Here is an 18,623-nt window from a genome sequence, read left to right on the forward strand (position 1 = left end):
AGTGTGTGCTAGAAACAGGTGTGGTTGCAGAAATCCGTTTAAGCAAACTGTGTCTGAAATCAGTTCTTACTTTTAAATCCATTAGGAAGGCAAGGAAGCTCACCTGTGTTAGAGAAGATATGACCCTTCAGGGCAGAAGTGACTATGCTCATTTTTGGAGAAAGTCAACTTACCATTCTCTTATGGCCCTCAAGCTAGAGGAGAGTTCGTTTCCTACTTCGAACTCTCTACTGATGTCAGTAGAAGACTCATAAAAATGCCTGATTAGATTATGCCTTCACTGTAGTAACAAAACCCACTTATTAATGTTGTTTAAGTGTCTTACATAGCACTTGGCTTTTAGTAGAGAAACTGCTACCCATTGGATCTATGGCTAGTTCTCTCTTTTTTTCCCTCCTTACAATTTTTTCTCCCTCAGTATTTTGTTACCTAATGTGTTACTAAATAAGCAATGAAACAAAGATTGCCCAAACTAAAAATGGTGTGTTTAGGGGCTCCTGCTCCAGTGAGATTAAATGTTAATGGAAAATATTGCTCTTACTAGTTCTAGCTTTCCGCAGAGTGGGGTGCCCAACCTTCTTCTATTTCATATTTTTTTTTTTTTTTGGTTGAAATCTATCCTGGCAATTCCTTTGTTAACTGTGTTCTCTCTGTCTTTATTCTCCTGCCTAGCTTTCTGCAGAGGGCGTGTTGTGAGGGTGCCCAAAGGTCCTCTTATTCGAGTCGTGGACACAGAGGTGGTGATACCTTGCAGCGTTAGTGATTACGATGGACCCAGTGAACAGAACTTTGACTGGGAGTTCTCCCGGGAGACTGACTTCATGCGGATAGTGAGTACCTGGGATTCTACATTCACCTCTGAGGAGTACCAAAAACGCGTGGGCCACGGGGATATCAAACTGAGACGGAGCAGCAACGATGCTGTGGAACTTGTGATTAGAAACATCCAGCCAACTGACCAAGGGAGATACAAATGCTCCACGCCCAGCACTGATGCCACCGTTCAGGGAAATTATGATGCAGAGGTCCAAGTGAAAGGTATTTCTGAAGAGTGAGGTGTGCTCTAAATTTGGTTTTGATATTGATTATAGGTGTACCCTTAAGAATGTTGAATTTCTGTTGCTTATGAGCATTGTGATTTTTTTTCTTTCTTCTCCCTGTTCCTGTTTAATTCTCCTAAAGCCAAAATTGAAAATTGGGAAGTATGATAGCAAAGGCAAGTGAGGTGAAGAAGTGAAGAGAGGCTGTTTACTATAAACACCTCTTTCGTTTTGTCTGTCTAGTAAATATGTAAATAAAAATGGGAAAACTAAGTAGTGGGTTTTCTGAAGATGTCTGCAAATATTTAATGTCCCTAAGCCTCTGGGTAAACAACACAGCCTGTCTTCTCTCTCTTATTTATAGTGTCATTTAGGGATCCTTCTATATGAAGGAGGTAATCTTCCTTTTCCCCTTCAGCATGTTGATACTGCAGTCATGCCCCAGCTTTGCTCTGTCATTTAGGGTTCTTCAGTAATAACTTGGGAGACTTTTTTTTTTTCAAGTGTCTTATCTTTTACTCCCCTGAAAATCAAGATGGTTCTGGATGGGAATAGTCAGAATGATGAGAAACTAAAGCGAGGGGAAGGATAAATGAATTTGAATGCTTGTCTTGGCTTGTTTAAAGTGGAGCACTTCCTGTAATGGGTTTTCAGCTGAACTTCCTTGTTCCTGGAATACATTTATGTGTGGAAGAAGGAATGACTGGCCAGGTGTTCTTCTGTGGTAGTTTTACTGCCTTGTATCTGAACATGTCAGCGTGGGTGTTCTCTTCTTGCTTCCGTTTTATGATGCTTGTGTCTTTTGGTCTTTTTTTTTTTTTTAAATAGTGATTTCCGATGGCTTATCGGTGAGTGGTTCAAAAGCACGTTCCTCAATGTCTCTCAGGCTGTCTGAGGGTGACTCCTTCAAGTTGCGCTGCTCAGCGATTACCACCTCACTGGAGCACACTCACCTGCATGTGACTTGGCAGATCAAAAGTGGATCGACTTGGCGGGACATCCTATCTTTGACTCATGAGGGCAAATTCCAGCTGGGTCCTGGCTATGAAGAGCGCTACCATAATGGAGATATCCGCTTGGACACAGGAGCGAATGACACGTATCGGTTATCTGTATCCCAGGCCTCGTCAGTGGATGGGGGTGCCTACAGGTGTCTTGTGAGCGAGTGGGTGAGAGGGGCAGATAGCTCATGGCAGAAGATTCAGGAGAAGAGTGTGGAGATAGCAAGTGTGGCAATCCAACGGACTGGTGAGTGTTACTGATGGGCCGGGGTCACAGCTCGTAGCTACAGCAGTGCTGTAGCTGTGATACAGCTGTGATACTTTGAGAACAGAAATTGGGTAAGCTGAACTAAATGAGGATACATTCCAGGAGAACCTAGAGTGCTGTTCGGATAGCTGGCCTGTTTACATTTGAGTTGATAGAAAATGCTTGGCATAATTTTTCTAGCTTTTATTTTGGGGAGAAAGGGGGATGATGGCATGGAAGGATTGACTGGAACCTCTTAGATGCCTAGATGTAGATTTTGTCTCATCCTTAGTTCACTTCAGGTTTTTCTATTTCTTAAATAAGCGTTGTATTTAACCCCTGAGCACCCCAAACCTTCCCTCTGCTCTCTCATTAACATAGGGTTGTCCTATAGCACTAAACAGCTGCACTTCCCCCGTGAAAGTGGCTTGCGATTCAGTGACAGATATGAAACTTTTCTGTATGTTGTTTATTAAAATAGATCAAGAGAAAGGAGGAAGGCAGTGGCAATTTAACAGGACAAATTATCCAGTGGTTTTTATCACTGACACTGGATCACTGGCCTGATTGCTCCACTGTGTTGGCAGGCGTCTAGCACAGTAATGGTTCTGTTAAACAGATCATTGCATGCTTGACTAAGGAGACAAAAATACATACAGTGCTGTGCTGAGGATATCTGGATATCCCTGCCCATACAGATTTCAGGAGTAGATGCACTCAGCACTTAATTGCATTAGCATTACCACTGCTAGTTGGAGGAGGGAAAGCAGGAGGTGACACATCTTGTCACTCAATAGGTGGAAAAACAGGCAATGATGGCCCTTCAGAAATGTGAGATTATGATGATATTTTAGAAGTGTTCAGACAGTAAGAGTATCTCTTCATTTTTTTGTAATCCTTTAATCACTATAGGGAGAACCCAGAACTGCTGGGTTTTTTTGGCTAGCTCATTTGGATGTTGTTTTAGTATCCTGGTGGTACTTAGCCTGTCAAATTTGACAGGCTGTCTGCCCCCTCTTTTTCAGGGTGTCTGTTACACAGTAAAGCTTGCAGGTGCTCTCTGCTGAGGCAGGGCTTGCTTAATTAAGAGCTGTAATTCTCTATTTTGTTGCACTTTTGGAGGGTTTCGTTTAAGTAGGTGGGGTTTAATCAGTGGCTGAAAACAGGGTGAGGATGGCCAGGACCAGTAGTAGTGCAGGTTTTTTTATGTGGTTTGGGTGTGCGGTTTTGTTTGTTTGTGGTTTTCTTGTTTGGGTTTTTTTGGCCTTCATTTTTAGCTCAGTTATTGGCAGCACTGGCATTTTGTCAGGGACATGAAGGCTTTTTAAAAAGTTATGCTAAATGGGATAGGTTATTCTCCAGCAAAATGTTGTGGAAGTTTTTACCCACCCATCCTGTAGTAGGACTTGAAGAGCATCTTGTGCTGACATCTGAAACCTCTGCACTTGCATGCTGAAATGAACTTGAGTTGTAAATGGTATGCCTGGTTGCTGCACTTCCCTCATTCTCACTGGTTGTAAACTGTGGGGTTGAATTTGTAGAAACAAAATTTAAAAAAAAAAAAAAATTATCATATCTAATGAAAAAAGTCATGCACAGGTTATTTGCATAAACCTGGGGTTTTTTTTCTGTTGTTGCTCTTTCATCTACTTGCCCATCACTTTCATCTCCTAAAATCACGACACCTTTGGGCCCAACTTTGTTCTTGTATGTCTTTTTTTAGTAGTGTCTTGCACAACAGGTGTATAACCCTAAGTGAGACCTTCAGACATGTCTGTAACCGAAAAAGGAGCCTTGAGAAATATACATATGGGTAAACTGTCTTAGAGTCCCTCTGTATGCATATACTGCCGGATTCTGAATGTCTGACACTATTTCATGAAGACAGAAGTGTTCCTTGGAGAAATGCTGCTCTTAACCTTGCAGCTTAATAACCTTGTCTTATTTTGTATTCTGGTATTAGTCTGTTAAATTAACTAGGCTTTCCTGAAAAAACGTGATAAGACAGTGAGGGAAGTCCCAATGAGGTACTCGCAGACAGTGGACTTCCCTTTACCACTTGGCAGGGACTTGCTACCCTCTGTTCAGTTTGACTGCTCTGTGCTATCAGGTGGTGAGTGCTGGGATGAGTATTGCTTGGTTTTATTGGCAACAGTTGTGGCTGCTCAGTTTGGCTCTGGCCTTTATATGTTGTCTCTCATTCCTAATGACAATCCTAGAAAGCTTTTACAGATGGGTACCTATTATGTAGTAGAACATGGTTTTACATAGAAGTCACTAATCTGCATCAGAGACATAGCTGCCTGTTTAAGGCAGGAATCTGTTTTCTTGCTCGTGGTCTTGGTCGTAGATCTGCTGAGAAGAGCCACTGCTGTAGCAGCCCTGTCTACTGGCCTCAGATGAGACTTTAAGAGCAGCTGCATTATACACTGTGGGTACGGTGCTGCACTGAGATCCAAATCTAATCTTTAGGCAATGTAGAATGAGGGAATGAGCGAGTGAAGACATGTGGCCAGGTAACTTGGTGAATGATTTGCACTGAGGTTTACAAACAAAACACACAGCACCCCCAGTTCACCTCTCACCAGTAACTAAGGCCAGCTTTTCTACTCCTGGTCTTGACACTTTCATCCCATGGCTTTCTTTTAACAAAGCTGTGGCCAGCCTGGTAAGCTACAGAATGCAGAAGGTCCCCTTTGAATGCTGGCTATGACCATATGTGCTATCTATGTTAAAAATATTCACTGGCCGGTGGAGGAGTTTGTTCAATGTGTTTAAAGCAATGCCAATAGTCGCTTAAAAGTCCCCAGTGTTTGTTGGTCAGAGTAGTAAGTGGAGGAGTCAGCAATATAAGGAGTTATTGCTGCCTTCTGTTTGCTTCCATTTCATGTCTCTGCAACACACCTGAGGTCAGTCAGGAGTCCAACGTGTGGCCGTGGCTGCTTCTTATCTAAATCCGTTCTGTTAGAGGAGCTCAAAACCATTTCAGCAGAAACCAAGTTGAGTTCTAATGTAGCTCCTAGTGATTTCAGTGGACACTTTCTTCTGAGAGATAGTCCCAAAACACCTTGACCCTCCTGTGAGAATGGAAAATCCTTACATGTTTTCCTGCTGTGTGAAGGTGACGTGCGGTCTGTGATTGGGACAAAGCCTTCATGGACCAGTTGCTGTTGAGTTATAAAACCCCTGTTCTCCCTCCCTTCCTCATCACACATCCCTTGCTTGACTGATAATATGTACTTCCCTTGTAATAGATCATGCAGCTCGATATCCAAGAGGCATTTGAAGGTAGGGCTATGGAGCTATTTCAGAAGCTTCTGTAATAGAATCTGAAGTCCTGGATAACTTACAGTGGACTCTTTTTAAAAAAAATTAAAAAAATATTTTTTGTTTGAATTTTTGTCTCTTCATTTCTAAGCTCTAGATGTGGTCATCTCAACAAGCAACGTGTCTGTGACCGAAAGAGACTCCCTGGATCTCACATGCAACATCACAACAGACAGGAGTGGTATTTTCCAGGCAGAGGTGATGTGGTATTTTTCTGCGTCACCTGATGATACCTTGTCAGATGCTCAGGTTTTGCTGAGCATGGACCGTGATTCTGTTGTCAGTGATTCAACTCTCATCAGCCTGAGCCATGTAGATAGGAACTGCTATCACCTGTTGGTGCGTGATGTGGATTTGGAAGACTCTGGCTACTACTTCTGCCAAGCAGCTGTCTGGGTACCACTGCACAATGGGAGCTGGCATAAGGTGGTGGAGAGGACATCCGCACCAGTCAGTGTGGTGGTGACAGCATTAGGTGAGTGATTCTGCTTTCAGACTTCATGGGTAATGTACCACTCATTCCTTGGTCCCATCAGAAAAGGGAGAGGACCTTGCAGAATCTCTTCTGTGCAAGTTTCTCTCTCGTTTGCATCTATCATCTATATGTAGGGTATCTCTCTCACATATAAAAATACTGATCTATCCTACAGGGTTTGGGGTTTGTACATTAATAGGGTTTTAGGATCTCTAACCACATGTCCCACCCGTGCACTCCACTTTCTGGTATCATTGAACAGTCTGCAATTGGGAAATAGAACTTAAAAGCCTGCCTTGTTTTCCAGGGGCTGAAGCTGCCCCTGTTGTCATGTTGTCCCCTTTCACCTCCCTCGTACCTCCCCCTTGTTCCCAGCTTTGACTGGATGCAAGTATCCAGGCCTAAAGCCTCTCAACGTACCCGTTCAGAGCCTCTTGTCATCAGAAACTGGGGATACTGTCCAGTTACAAAGGCAGAGCTCCTCCAACATAAAAGTACCGAATGAGGCTGGCATATAGAGAGCCCACTCTGAAGCCTGGTTTTCAGAGATAAATAGCTGTGTCACAGAGTTAAATCCCAGCGACAATGACTTTAAATTTTGCATTTTAGCATTGTACAGAGCAGTTGAGCCGTGGCCGTTTCCAAGTATACTTGTAATGTGTGCTAGAAGTACGCAAGTGATGAATGTCTTCATTTCCTGTCCACATTCAGCCATTCAGATTGCACATTCAACTTGAGCGTTCCCTCCTTCCCCCACTTGTGTGCACGTGCATGCATGCACACGTGTTCTTGTGCGCACAGGTGCACTGCATTCTCATGTACTCAGTCGTAGTACCCGTACCTGTAGGACTATTCCTTACTCTTTCTATTCCAATTTGGCATTATTTGGGAACAGGAGAGAATAAAATCTGTTCTTCAGCAGATGCTTGGTTGCTAGGGCAAGGGAAAGTAGAATAAATTTTCAGCATTTGAGGTTTTCAACTGCATCCAGAATTGACCAACTCCTCCTTAATGGAAGTTAAGAGCTGCTGGAGTATTAAGTCATTGAACAGTCAGTGAGGCTGTTCTTTGACAGCTGACAGAGCAGAGGAATGAGGCTTATCCAGCCAGCCTTTTATTCTTTCTAAATCCTCTGTTTGAGTGTCTGTCAGGGTGAAGCGCCTATCTGGAGTGGTGCTGTCAAAGCCAAAACTCTCTTCTTAGCGGTCCTTCCCCTGTCTGCAAATAAAACAAACCTGAAGTGATTTTCTAAGAACTTGAGTTCCTTGCAGCTTTTTCCTTCTTGAGTTCCTGTCTAGGGAAGAGTTTCTGCTTTCATAGTCTTTGTTGCTGTGAAAATATTAATTGGTCTTGAATGCCTTCTTTTTTGGGGGGGAAGGGGAGGTGAGGGGGAATGATAAGAAGACTGCAGAGCGTGAGCAATATATCATGAGGCCCTGGAGAAGACTGGTCTCTTGTAAATGAGACAGGAAGAGTAGTGTAGCTGTAGGATCTATGGGGACTTACACCAAAAGTGGGATTTGGCCACCATTAATAATCTATGTCTTGGTTGCAGCAGAGGAATTCTCTGCATTTTCTTTTTATTTTGCCTTACTTATACTTGAAAATGCGTAGAAATCTGCACTTACATTCACTGGTAGTAGGTACTATGGACTTATGTAAACAGTACTTCTGTGCCTGTGTGTTACTTAACACCACAGAAACTCACCATCAGTATCACTAGATACTCTAGTGTCTGGTGTGTATTAATGCCCTTGTTCTTGCTAGATGCAAGGACACTGCATGCATAACAGTTAATGGTGAGAGAGCTTTTCTGCAAGCTGACATAGCAGCAGCCAGCTTGCTTGATAGGATTGTTTTTATCCTTTGCATCTGAAGTCCAAAAGTGCATGTGCACACGCAGTTTGCGCAGCAGTTCTATTAAGATGCATTATTATCTTGGCTCTTTGGTGAGCTAAGCCTAAGTTTAGCCTTGGATTGCCTTCTCTGCCCCAATTATAGCTTCAGTTAATTGTTTCTAGGAGGGCAAAATGCCAAATAAAACAAAGTAAGAAATAAATATAGAGCGCTGAGTACGCTTACGATATAGAAGCCACGTGATGAGTATTGGCTGAACAGTTGGAAAGCTAGTCTTTTTTCTGAATTATAGTAGACAGCAAGACAGAAAAATATTCTAACACTAGTAAATAAATATGTATTTCCTTTGTGGTGTGAGGTTCTTGCTGTAATCTTTTTCCTTTACTATCTCTGTAGTCTGAGAAAATAGTCATGCGGCTGCCTTATCGCTTTTAGGCTTCGGACAGCCAGCTATTTCAGATTTAAATACAACAGCCCCATTCTTAACCCATGAATTTCAGGCATTCCTTTTCAAGCTTGAGGTATTCCAGCCTCATAGCTGTACAGCACGTACATCTCTATTCAGACTGTGAAGTTCTTCTGATCTATGCATCTTCGACTCTTAACCTACTTAGTATTTGTTATGCTGCCCGCTGAAATTTACTGTACACTGCTGTTGGTGCTGCCTGTGGCCAGTGCCAATGGTGGTACCCATGCCCCCTGGTTTTGGTGTGTGGGTGGGTGAGGTGTTTGGTTTTTTGGGTTGTTTTTTAACATTCTTAAACCGTACTGTAGAGATATGATGGGATGGTTAAGTGTGGAAAAGAAGGCATTTCAGGATGGGAAATGGCTTCTTATCCTGGAGAGAAACTGGGGAAATGGGATGTTTCTGGTCAGTCCAAAGCTAGAGAATAACCAGTCTCCTGTTGCTGCAGGCTGCCCCAGCCATTTGAACAGATGCAAAAGGTGACTGGCTGGGCTGAAACTGAACCCACATGGTGGGTTCTTGGGGCCAGACCTAAAGAAGGGAATGATTTTGCTTGACAAGATCTCTCAGTCCTGATTTTTCTGAAATGGTCTGACTAGACATATGAAATGAAAGGTTTTGTTTGGAAATTCAGGCCCAGGGGTACTTGTGTCAGGCTGGTGCAAGTCTGAGAGCTGGAGTCCCAAGTTCCCAGTCACCAGGTCTTGTAAGAAAAACGCATATTCTGGCACTTGGCTTCTAGCTCAGGTGCTTTCACAGACTGGATGCTAGAAGTTAGCAGTATCTCTTAATAAGCTCTGGTGCTTTCTCCCTTGTGCTTGTAGCTTCTAACTTCTTTCTTCTGGGTTTCCTCTCCTGCAGAGCCAGACTACGAGGTGTTTCTGAATGCCTCTAAAACACCCAAGTTTTCAGATGACCCCACAGAGCTCAATTGCAGGATCACAAATGCACAGGACACTGAAGCAAACATCTGCTTCACAGTTTCCTGGTACTACAGGCAGCGCCTGCGCAGTGACGATGTGGCGACAGAGGAACTCCTGGCCACAATGGATGCAGACTGGACTCTGCTGCTTGGGGACAGGAGCAGAGAGCGGACTCAGAACGGGGAAATAATCTTCTCTAAAAAGGCTGTTGACACCTTCAGTTTACGAATCCAGTGGACTTCAGAAAGTGACAGAGGGGATTATTTCTGTGTCATCTCTGCGTGGAGTAGGCACCGCAACAATAGCTGGGTAAAGAGCAAAGATGTGACTTCTGCATCTGTCAGCATTTTCTGGGCTATACAAGGTAGGAACCTTGAACCTATTCGCTGAAAGATCTGGATAGCTGAGAGAGTTTTCTGTTGAGTAGGCCAGTCAGCCAGAAGGCCTGCTAATGGGCTTTGGAAATCGGGTTCTGTGTTATGAAGAGGAAAAAACACTACTACCTTGTGTAAAGGCCTCTTATTTGTGGAGGGAAATAACTACTTAACAGCACTTACCAGTTTTATGCAACAGTTTGGAGTCAAAGTGCAAAGCAGAGATACGTCAATCAAACTGTGCTGAGACTTCCAGGAGCCAGGCTGTCATTGTAGCAGGGGTGGCATCCAGCAGTGATGCTGGGGTCATTGCCCTCTTTCATGACTCAGAGTATTTCGGTCTCTCTAGGATGCATCTTGCTGCTAGCAATAGGGTTGTCTTGATGTGAAAAGAGGAATGTCACTCACTTTAAGTGTTCTCTGTCTGCCAGTTTGAGAGGTTTTTTTCCTCTCTCCTCCAAGCCCGTGTTTAGAAGGCACTTCTGAGGAAGTTCATGGGCATAGTAGTACCAGAGTATCATAAAATAAGTGGGTGGCAGAGCAAAAGTAATTCAGTGATTTGCTTGGATCCGGGCCTTTTTTAGGCAGAAGTGAACTACTAGCTCTGGTCAGTATTTAAACTGACTCTGGGAGCGTTTCTTAGGAACTGGATAGAGTTATCTGAATTGCTAACACTGGTTTAAAATGGGTGTATGTATCCTGGATGTCCTGTAGAGTGATATCATTTTGGCTTAGGTGTGAGGTCATGCAAGAGGGTCTGTTGGGTAGGGACTGAAGGAATAGGGTAACCTAGGATGTAACATCTTCGGCAAAAATCTGTGCTTAGCTAAGCTGCATTTATCCTGATAGATTTGTTCAACAGCCTAGCCCAGGCAGCCACAGAACTATATTTCAGAGACAAGTAGTTTGAAATCAGTTTAAAGTTGTTTAAGGATAACCCCTAAACAGCTAATTGGAGAGCTTCTGCTGTGATTCTGCTTCAGTGGAGAGAGAAATGGTGGGCTGCTTCCTCAGTACTCCCTTCGTTCCCACACCAAGCATGGTCAATGAAAAGGTCATTTTTTTTGCTGAAGCTGGCTTCTCCAGCAGAAATGAGATCTCTTATTAATGCTGGATGCTGGTCACAATTAGTTCAGTTGTTATGCCACAACACGGAGTGTGTGTGTATGTGCATGCATGCGTAATGGATCATTGCCTTTGGAGCAGCTAGAGAGACCAGCTGGAGTTGAAAAGTCTCAGCCTGTGTTGACATTTCTGAGGGAAAACAAACTGTGACAGGTGTGAACATTCCCTTGTTTCTGGTTTTATTCCAAAAACTCTGCTAATTTTGCAACACAAATGTAAATGTTATAGTCCCCATGCTGAAAAGTACATTTTGTTGGCAAAACTTGGAGTTGGGGGATTTATGATGTGAAAGTGAGCTCTCCTACAAACACCTTCTCCTGAAAAAGCATATTATATGTATATAAGGAGGGGGAGGGCAATATATAGGTTTGATTTCCCCTTCTTCCCTTCCACCCCTCACCTCCCCACCCCCCCCCCCCCCGCTGTAGCCAGCTACTATGAAGGAGTTAATCTGCTGCTGCCTCTGCTCTCTGACTGTTGTTTTGACAAGTATCTGGTGATTTGAGTCCCTAACTGCTCCCAGTGCTTATAAAAGCAAGCAGCCAGGCTCCCACGTGTTTGCCTAAGGAGAGAACAGAAATTTGCCTCTTCCTTGTATAGTTTCTGCCTGCATAGAGGCTTTTCTTCCAACTATTTCATTACTTGCATCGTCTGTGTTAACTTTAGAGCGGTGCTCGGGGGGGAGGACTTTGGAGAAATCCCACTTTGGAAAAGGTTGTTCTGAGTTTTTGAGACAGGAGAAATGGTTTTATGTTGTGTCTGTGGGTCAGTCAGCGCAGAGGGGTGTTCCAGGATAAGGAGGCCTTTGCTTGAAATGTAAACATCATGCGAAGATGTCAAAGTCCTTTTTGAGTGTGTTGTATAATAAGTTGTATGTTTGCCCATTTTAACTTGAGGTTTATCTTCTTTTTCTGTTTTGTTCTCTTGGGACCAATAATGCTCACATGTCTTTCTGCTTACTCAGCTTTGCAAATGCAGCCAATCGCTATCATAGATCACTGTTGTTTTTGACATGGTCTGCCTGATTTTTCTTCCCCTCTTTCTTCTACGTTCTCCCCTGCCAAGGTGACAAAGAAAGCATCTTTATCTCACCTCAAAAATAAAAAGCATCAATTATATTGTTATTTTTTGCTTATTTAGAGTACAAATTCCAATCAGTAAAAAGGGGAAAAGGAAGGTAGGAAACCTTTTTTGTCTGGCTCTGTAGATGATTTTCAACCCAGAAAAAAGTTTGATAGTTTAAAAGATAATTTTATTTATTTATTAAGTTGAGTGTGAGTACTGCCTATATTTAAAACACAGTTGCTGTTTGCAGTGGAATGCAGAATTGGTGCTTGTTGCCTAAACCAGTGTTGTCAACTTTGGTCTGTGTGGAATTCTTTGCAAAAGAGAACATTATCTTTTAATTGAAATTTCAAATCCCAAAGGTATTATTATTTGGGGTTTTGTTGATGCTTCTGTCTTTAACGTACAGAAGAATTGTATTTAACATGTTACTTGTCCTAAATGCTTGCCCAGGCCCTCCTGTCACATTTAATTGGGAGCAAGGGCATCTTAATCTTTCAGAAAGTCCTGCGAATAGAGAACAGGTGATATTTCTGCCACCCACTTGTCTTTACTGTTGCTGGTGTATAATAGGCACTGCATAGTACAGACGTGCAGTTCCTCTTGAGCAAAGAAATTCCTATACCCATGGCACCAAGCTGCCAGGTGTATGTGCCGGTTTGGGTGTAGGAACAAGAAAGTGCATTAAGGTAGGTGTACAAGCCCCGGTCAGGCGTGGCTGGGCTCCTCATGCCTGCATGAGGGTGAAGTGTTTATGCTCTTTGCTTGGCAGGGGAACAGGCCAGTGAGGGTGATCTAGTTGTGTGTGTGCAGCAGTGGGGAGAGCCATTGCGTTGTATATGCATTTACCAGGCTGTGGTGCGGGCCGTAGTGTCTGCTGAGCACTTGGTATCAGAGCTGCTGGGGCTACAATTGTACCTCAGGGTGTTGTATAGTCTCCTTCTCCTACGAAGGCAAAGCTGTCATTACCTTAATGTCTGCTGTATTCCCTGTATTTGCAATCTAGCTAGTGCACTGGGGAATAAAGAAGCCTTTATGAATACTGAGATGGTGTTACTTGAGGCTGCTGACGAGACGTTAGGCTCTGAGGTTACTGTTAGCTGTGACCATTGTGCTGCTTTTCCGACTGAAGTCAGTGGAGTGCAGGGAAAGCGTTTACCGTTTCCTAAAGTCTCCTTGCCCTTGTAGCTGTTAGGCTTCTCTAGCAATTTGACTGACTCGTTTTGGTCACTACCCAGGAAGTACTCTTGAACCTGAGCATGCACTTTGTGGTAGAGAGCAAGAGAATTATAGTGTGGCTTAACCACTTGGAGTGGCCAGTGATGGAAGGCAGAGGCATGCACTGCCAGGCTCCAAAGTACAGTTTATTACTCAAATTTTATCTGAATCATTTGGCTAGGATTTCTTCTGCTGCTAGCCCTCTGTCTTGGAGTAGCGCCCAAACTGGTTATAAGCTTTGGGTATGATTTACTTGGGATCTCTTCCTCTACTGCTTTCCAACATGAAACTGCTGATTGCAGCCTCCTGTATGTGACCGACCAGGGTGTGTTTTATTGTGCTTTTCATTCATGGAGCTTTACAAGAAGGAGGTGAGACTCTGCATGGGATTGCAGATGTGCGTGTGGAGGCGCAAGCGTGCAGGGTAGTAGTCAAGACACAGATATTGCCTCCTTGGCAATTCTTGGAAAATTAGAAATAAGATCTTAAGATGCAGTTCTTGGAAGAAAATGTTCTTTGACCTCTCTGGCCCATCTTGTGCTATAAGATCTGATGAGTAGTTTCTGTTAACATAGGAAACATGAAGAAACTTTTCCTTTCCCACTTAACTTTTCTTGCAGATTACTGTTATTTCTAACCTAATGGCCAAATCTTTGGTTTCTCCTCTTTCCCATACTGTGCACTATTACACGCAGAGACAACTACATGCTTTTCTAGGTGGGGGTGATGGAGTGCTAATTACATTTCATCTGCTGCTACTGAAGGAGAACAATTTTGGCACAGAACTGTACTGTTAAGAATGGTGATCCAGGCTTTTCTAGTTGATAGGATATAGGGCTTTTGTTTTGTTTTACTTTACTACATACGTAGGTCTCTAATATTATTGCGTATTCAGAAATGTTCCTTTGATCTCTTTTGACTTTCTTGCAACAGGAAACATTCAGCACCTGTATGTGCTGTTTTTTGTGTCCCCTTCTCTATTCTGGTCTGCATTTCTTATAGTCTTGCATAAGAGGAGGTGCTTCTGCCTTCTGTATTCATCCAACCTAAGGAATTCTGGGTTTTTAAAAGGCAGAAAAATCCTTTGAAAGGACTTTCATAAGAATATAGCTCCCTGTTCTCTGTTCAGCATCCTAATTTCTAACCCTTTTGAATTCTACCACTGTTCTCCAGCTGCATCTCTGAGCCTCAGATGTTCTCCTCCACAAACTCTACAGATGGCATTTCTACTGCTGCCCCACGCTACCACCACTCCTTTCTCCTTTCTTTAGCAAAAATAATTGGTAAAAGCAGCATTTTCTGTTGCCCTCAAATGGAAAGTCAAGAAAGGATGTCTAGGAATAAAGTTTGCTCTGTCCTTACTGGGGACAAGACACTCCCCTGTGTACTGTTGCCTGACCTGTGGCTCGGGGAATAGCTGAAGTAAGGCATTTGGAGCTCAGATAGTAGGGAGAGTTGTCTCTTCTCAGCTACATCTGTACTGCTCTGGTCATGTGAAGGTATTTGTCTTAAGTACATGTATAAGAGACCAAATGCAAGATTTCTTTTTTGGTGTCTAGGACCCAGCGCTCTGACATGAAGATCAACAGCACAAAGAACGTTTGCCTCAGGAGGGATTTTTGCCGAGAGCCTCCTCACAAAATGTGGCAGAGAAGTACTGCTAGCTGTTTGTGCTTCTGCTTTTGGAGCAAAAATATAATTGTGTACTAGATTCCTAAGATATGTGGCAAGTTGGTCTGTGCTGAGCTCTTGAGTGCTGCAACCTTATGAAGAGGGTGATATCAGAATCTCATGGACACAGAATGAGGAAAAAATGGATCTGAAGTCCAGAATCAGATGCATGATGAGTCCTCATACAAGGGAGCAGAGATTGACTCTGTGTGTGCAACTTCAATTGTGATTGTATCCTGAGTGCCTAAATGCGCAACTCTTGTATTCCCACTTGCTTAGCAGGTGGAAGCTTGGGCAGGGGGGTTGGTGTAGAGTATCAAGCAATTCTGTGCTCAGCTAGACCACTAGAAGCAGCTCAGCCTTCCCTGCTCCTGCTGTTTCTTTATATAGCTTTTTACTGTGATCTGCTTTATACAGTACTGATTTAAAGTTGTCATACCGGGTTTCTCATCTTGTGGGCTGTGTTTACTCATTGTGAAAACTGCTGCTTGAAGGCAAAACACTGCAAAATGTGATCTTGACAAGTATCTTGTTGCTTTTGTGGGGAGGGCATCAATATTACTGCATTTAGTTCAGTTTTGGGGAATGTGTAACAATCTCACCATTGCTTATTTCCCTTTTCCTGAGAGGTTTCACCTTGCAAAAGGGTGATGTGTAGTGTTTTTTTTTAACGTGTCCACACCTGTTTTTCATAAGGGGGGGAAGGGAGAATATGCTGCAGCAAAGTAAGTCCAGAAAGTCAGACTGGCTGAATTCTTGCAATACTGCTACTTTGGGAAGTAGCTGTAAGCTGTGTTCTGCCCCAGCACCCTTTCCTTAGGAAGAACCTGAGTGTGTGGGATGTCTCTTCATCACAGTGCCAGGAAACTAGCAACTCCCTTTCCTTTTATCTGGTTCTGATTTCAGTCACACCTCATTTTCTCAATTTCTTATTGTGAGCTTGTATTTTTTGTGTCTTGGGGCTGTGCTCCTACATGTATAATTTTCCCAAACCCTGTAATTAAGGGATTCTTGGGATTGAGAAGCTGGCAGACTTGGAGAATGCTGAAGAAAGGAAACTGAGCAGTAAGTGTTGCTGGCATTCTTATTGCCAAATGGGCTGTTGGGAAATGTCAAGGCTTCTGGTAGGCTTGTACTCAGGTGAATGCATGAGAAGCAAGGGAAGAGAACACACATGGAGACAGAGCTGTGCTGAACTCTTTCACCACAGAGGTGTGTGTATGGGGGTGCTGGGGATGGAGACTTCTTGTGTTACCACCAACTTTTTTGTCATGCAGTTTCAACTGATCTTGGGAGTTCAGCTGAATGTGTCTGGATTGCTGTTAGGGTGGATTTTCAAGGGAAATAAAAGAAGCTACACTAAGTGCTGCCAATTCAGTTAGTGGCAGCTTTTGTCACTAGTCATGAGTACTTTCAGCAGTGTCCTTGTACCCTGTAGCTGAGGGTGCTCTTCCAGATCCCTTGTAAAACTGAGACTCTGAGTCTTGTCTGACTAATATCTTTACTCCTGAATAAAAAAAGTCCTGGAGGTCCTGTCGCGCTATGACCTGTGTATTGCATTATCTGTTCAGTATTTGGTGTTTGTTTGAATCCTTGCATCTTGACCCAAACTGTTGTGTATTAGTGTGTGCGCGCTGTTGAGTAGCGTTCTGGGATGTCCATATGTGTTTAGATAAATGTGCTGGGATTTGTTTCCAAAAAATACTTTTCTTATTTGTAATCTTCTAGATTGAAAGGTGCTGCAGAAATATCTGCACCTATTTATTAACCCCTCTCTTGCTGCTTATTTCCTTCCCTCTTCAGATTACACGCTTACAGTGGAGGCAGTGAAATTGAAGCCATTCTTTGTAGCAGGCCACACCTTTGAGATGACATGCAAAGTGTCTTCGAAAAACATCAAGACACCACGCTATTCTGTCCTCATTACAGCTGAGAAGCCACTAACGGATCAGTCGAATCCCAATGGAACCACTCGCATAATCTCTTTGAACCAGGATTCAGTAGTGCGGCTGGAAGACTGGACGGACCAGACTCGTGTGGACGGCGTGGTTCTGGAGAAGGTCCAGGAGAATGAGTTCCGCTACAGGATGTATCAGACACAGATTTCTGATGCTGGGCTGTATCGCTGTGTGGTGACTGCCTGGTCTCCAGGTGGTGGTGGCATGTGGCGTGAAGCAGTGAATGGCTTATCCAACCCTATCCAGATAGACTTCCAGATGTCAGGTTGGTATAGAATCTGGCAGCTGTGTGTCTAAGCCAGAAAGGGAGAGAGTTCTTTGATGCTCTCCCAGTGGTTTCCCTGTCTCTGGGAAATACCTACTCTTTGGAACATGGAAGAGGTCTCCAAATGGTATGATGGCTGAGAGCTTTGCTTGTCTCCTTTGGTGGTGCTTTTGTCCTTTGTGCTATTGATTGCTTACAGAAAGATGTTTAATGAATTGGCTGTAATCATGACCCCTGGGTTTTTCTTTACTAATGCAGCTTTTATGGTTCTGCAGGCTCAGAGCTGGTTCTCAGTATGGAATAACTGCTGCCACATTTGCCAGCTTTATCACTAGATTGCTGTTAGGTAGTGGCAGCTCTGGAAGAACATTAATACAAACTAGATTTCTGTTCCAAAACAGACTTGATTAGCATAGCATTAAATTGCCTGAGCACACCTTCCTGTTGATGTAATTGCAGAAAATGGTCAGGTCAAGGCAATGGTAACATTTCAGCCATCTCAGCAAGTGTATCCTGCCACTGGAAGACCTTAGAGGCCCCTTGTGGCTGGACTACAAAGCTCCACAAATTGGGATGAATTTCAGTATTAGAAGTGCATCCTGTTCCTCACATCCTTGCTGAAACCCTCACCTGCAGCTGTAACATAGCCTGCCTGTTGAGATTTTTCTAGAGAAGCGTGCCTGTACTTGTATATTGTTGAGGGGAAGAAGAGGGGGACAGAGTTGTTGGGGTTTGGGTCATTGTTTGGGTCATCAGAGTTGCATGTTAACACTGACTTCCTATCATGCTGTGTGGGTGGGAAGTACTGCAGAGTTGTTTTTATAATGATGGTACACTTACAAGTGAGGGGCTCATCTCGTGATTTGGTAAACCAAGCTGGTGACTTCTTGAGTGGTTTTGAAGAGCTCTTGGTGTAGCCCAAAGGTGCATCCTATGTTGGAGCTCTCTAGTTAGCTGCTTTATCTCAGATCTTCTGCACTCCCCCATTCCTATTCACAAGCACAGCTTGGGAGAAGGTCTCTCCTCACATCCCTTGTTCTTCATGTGAGTTATCCTGCTTATAACAGTGGGGCTTGTAGGGTTTTTAGAAGATGTGTCTGTGACTAGGCAGGAGCAGCCTGACTTCTGGTTGTATCCATAACTAAAGTAATCATTCTCTACGAGGTGATTTCTAAAAACTGAACTTCCTTATACTAGGCACACTGAGAAAAGGACAAGGGCTGAGCATAGGGGGACAGCCTTGCAATGAAAACATCACTTTGTAAGAAGCTTTGAAATGTAGCATCCTGATACAAACCCTAATGAAGATGCAGCCTGACCTAAGCTGGTGAGAGAGAGGACATTGACTCAGCTCAATGCTTCTCTCAGTTCTAGGTAATTTCTGGTTGGCTTTTTGTTTAGTTTTATGGTAAGTTACTGTTCTGAAAATAATCTGTTAGTTGCCCATGTTCCAAATGCTTAGAGCGGCACTGTCACAGCTGAATATTGCTGTAGATTTGTTGTCTTCTCAAGATGGTTTAATGGGCTATAGTTTTAGCCTTATTACTCTTGATACCTGGGTCAGACACAGTGGGAGAGCAGCATTTGCAAAGGGGTAATGCAAGAAACCAG

General features: G+C 43.4%; 1 protein-coding gene across 1 annotated transcript in view; it reads left to right on the forward strand.

Moving 5' to 3' along the window:
- Positions 1 to 521: 521 nt before the first annotated feature.
- PTGFRN (prostaglandin F2 receptor inhibitor) overlaps positions 522 to 18,623 on the forward strand; it is a 37,049-nt gene continuing 18,947 nt past the window's right edge. Inside the window, exons 1-5 of the mRNA XM_009323952.1 lie at positions 522 to 1,038; positions 1,869 to 2,288; positions 5,707 to 6,090; positions 9,275 to 9,700; positions 16,593 to 17,012. Of these exons, the coding sequence (XP_009322227.1) occupies positions 522 to 1,038; positions 1,869 to 2,288; positions 5,707 to 6,090; positions 9,275 to 9,700; positions 16,593 to 17,012 (2,167 nt within the window). The remainder of the gene's footprint in view (positions 1,039 to 1,868; positions 2,289 to 5,706; positions 6,091 to 9,274; positions 9,701 to 16,592; positions 17,013 to 18,623) is intronic.

This window comes from Pygoscelis adeliae, unplaced genomic scaffold (genome assembly GCF_000699105.1).
Source record: "Pygoscelis adeliae isolate BGI_AS28 unplaced genomic scaffold, ASM69910v1 Scaffold124, whole genome shotgun sequence".
In the NCBI taxonomy this organism is placed as follows: Eukaryota; Metazoa; Chordata; class Aves; order Sphenisciformes; family Spheniscidae; genus Pygoscelis; species Pygoscelis adeliae.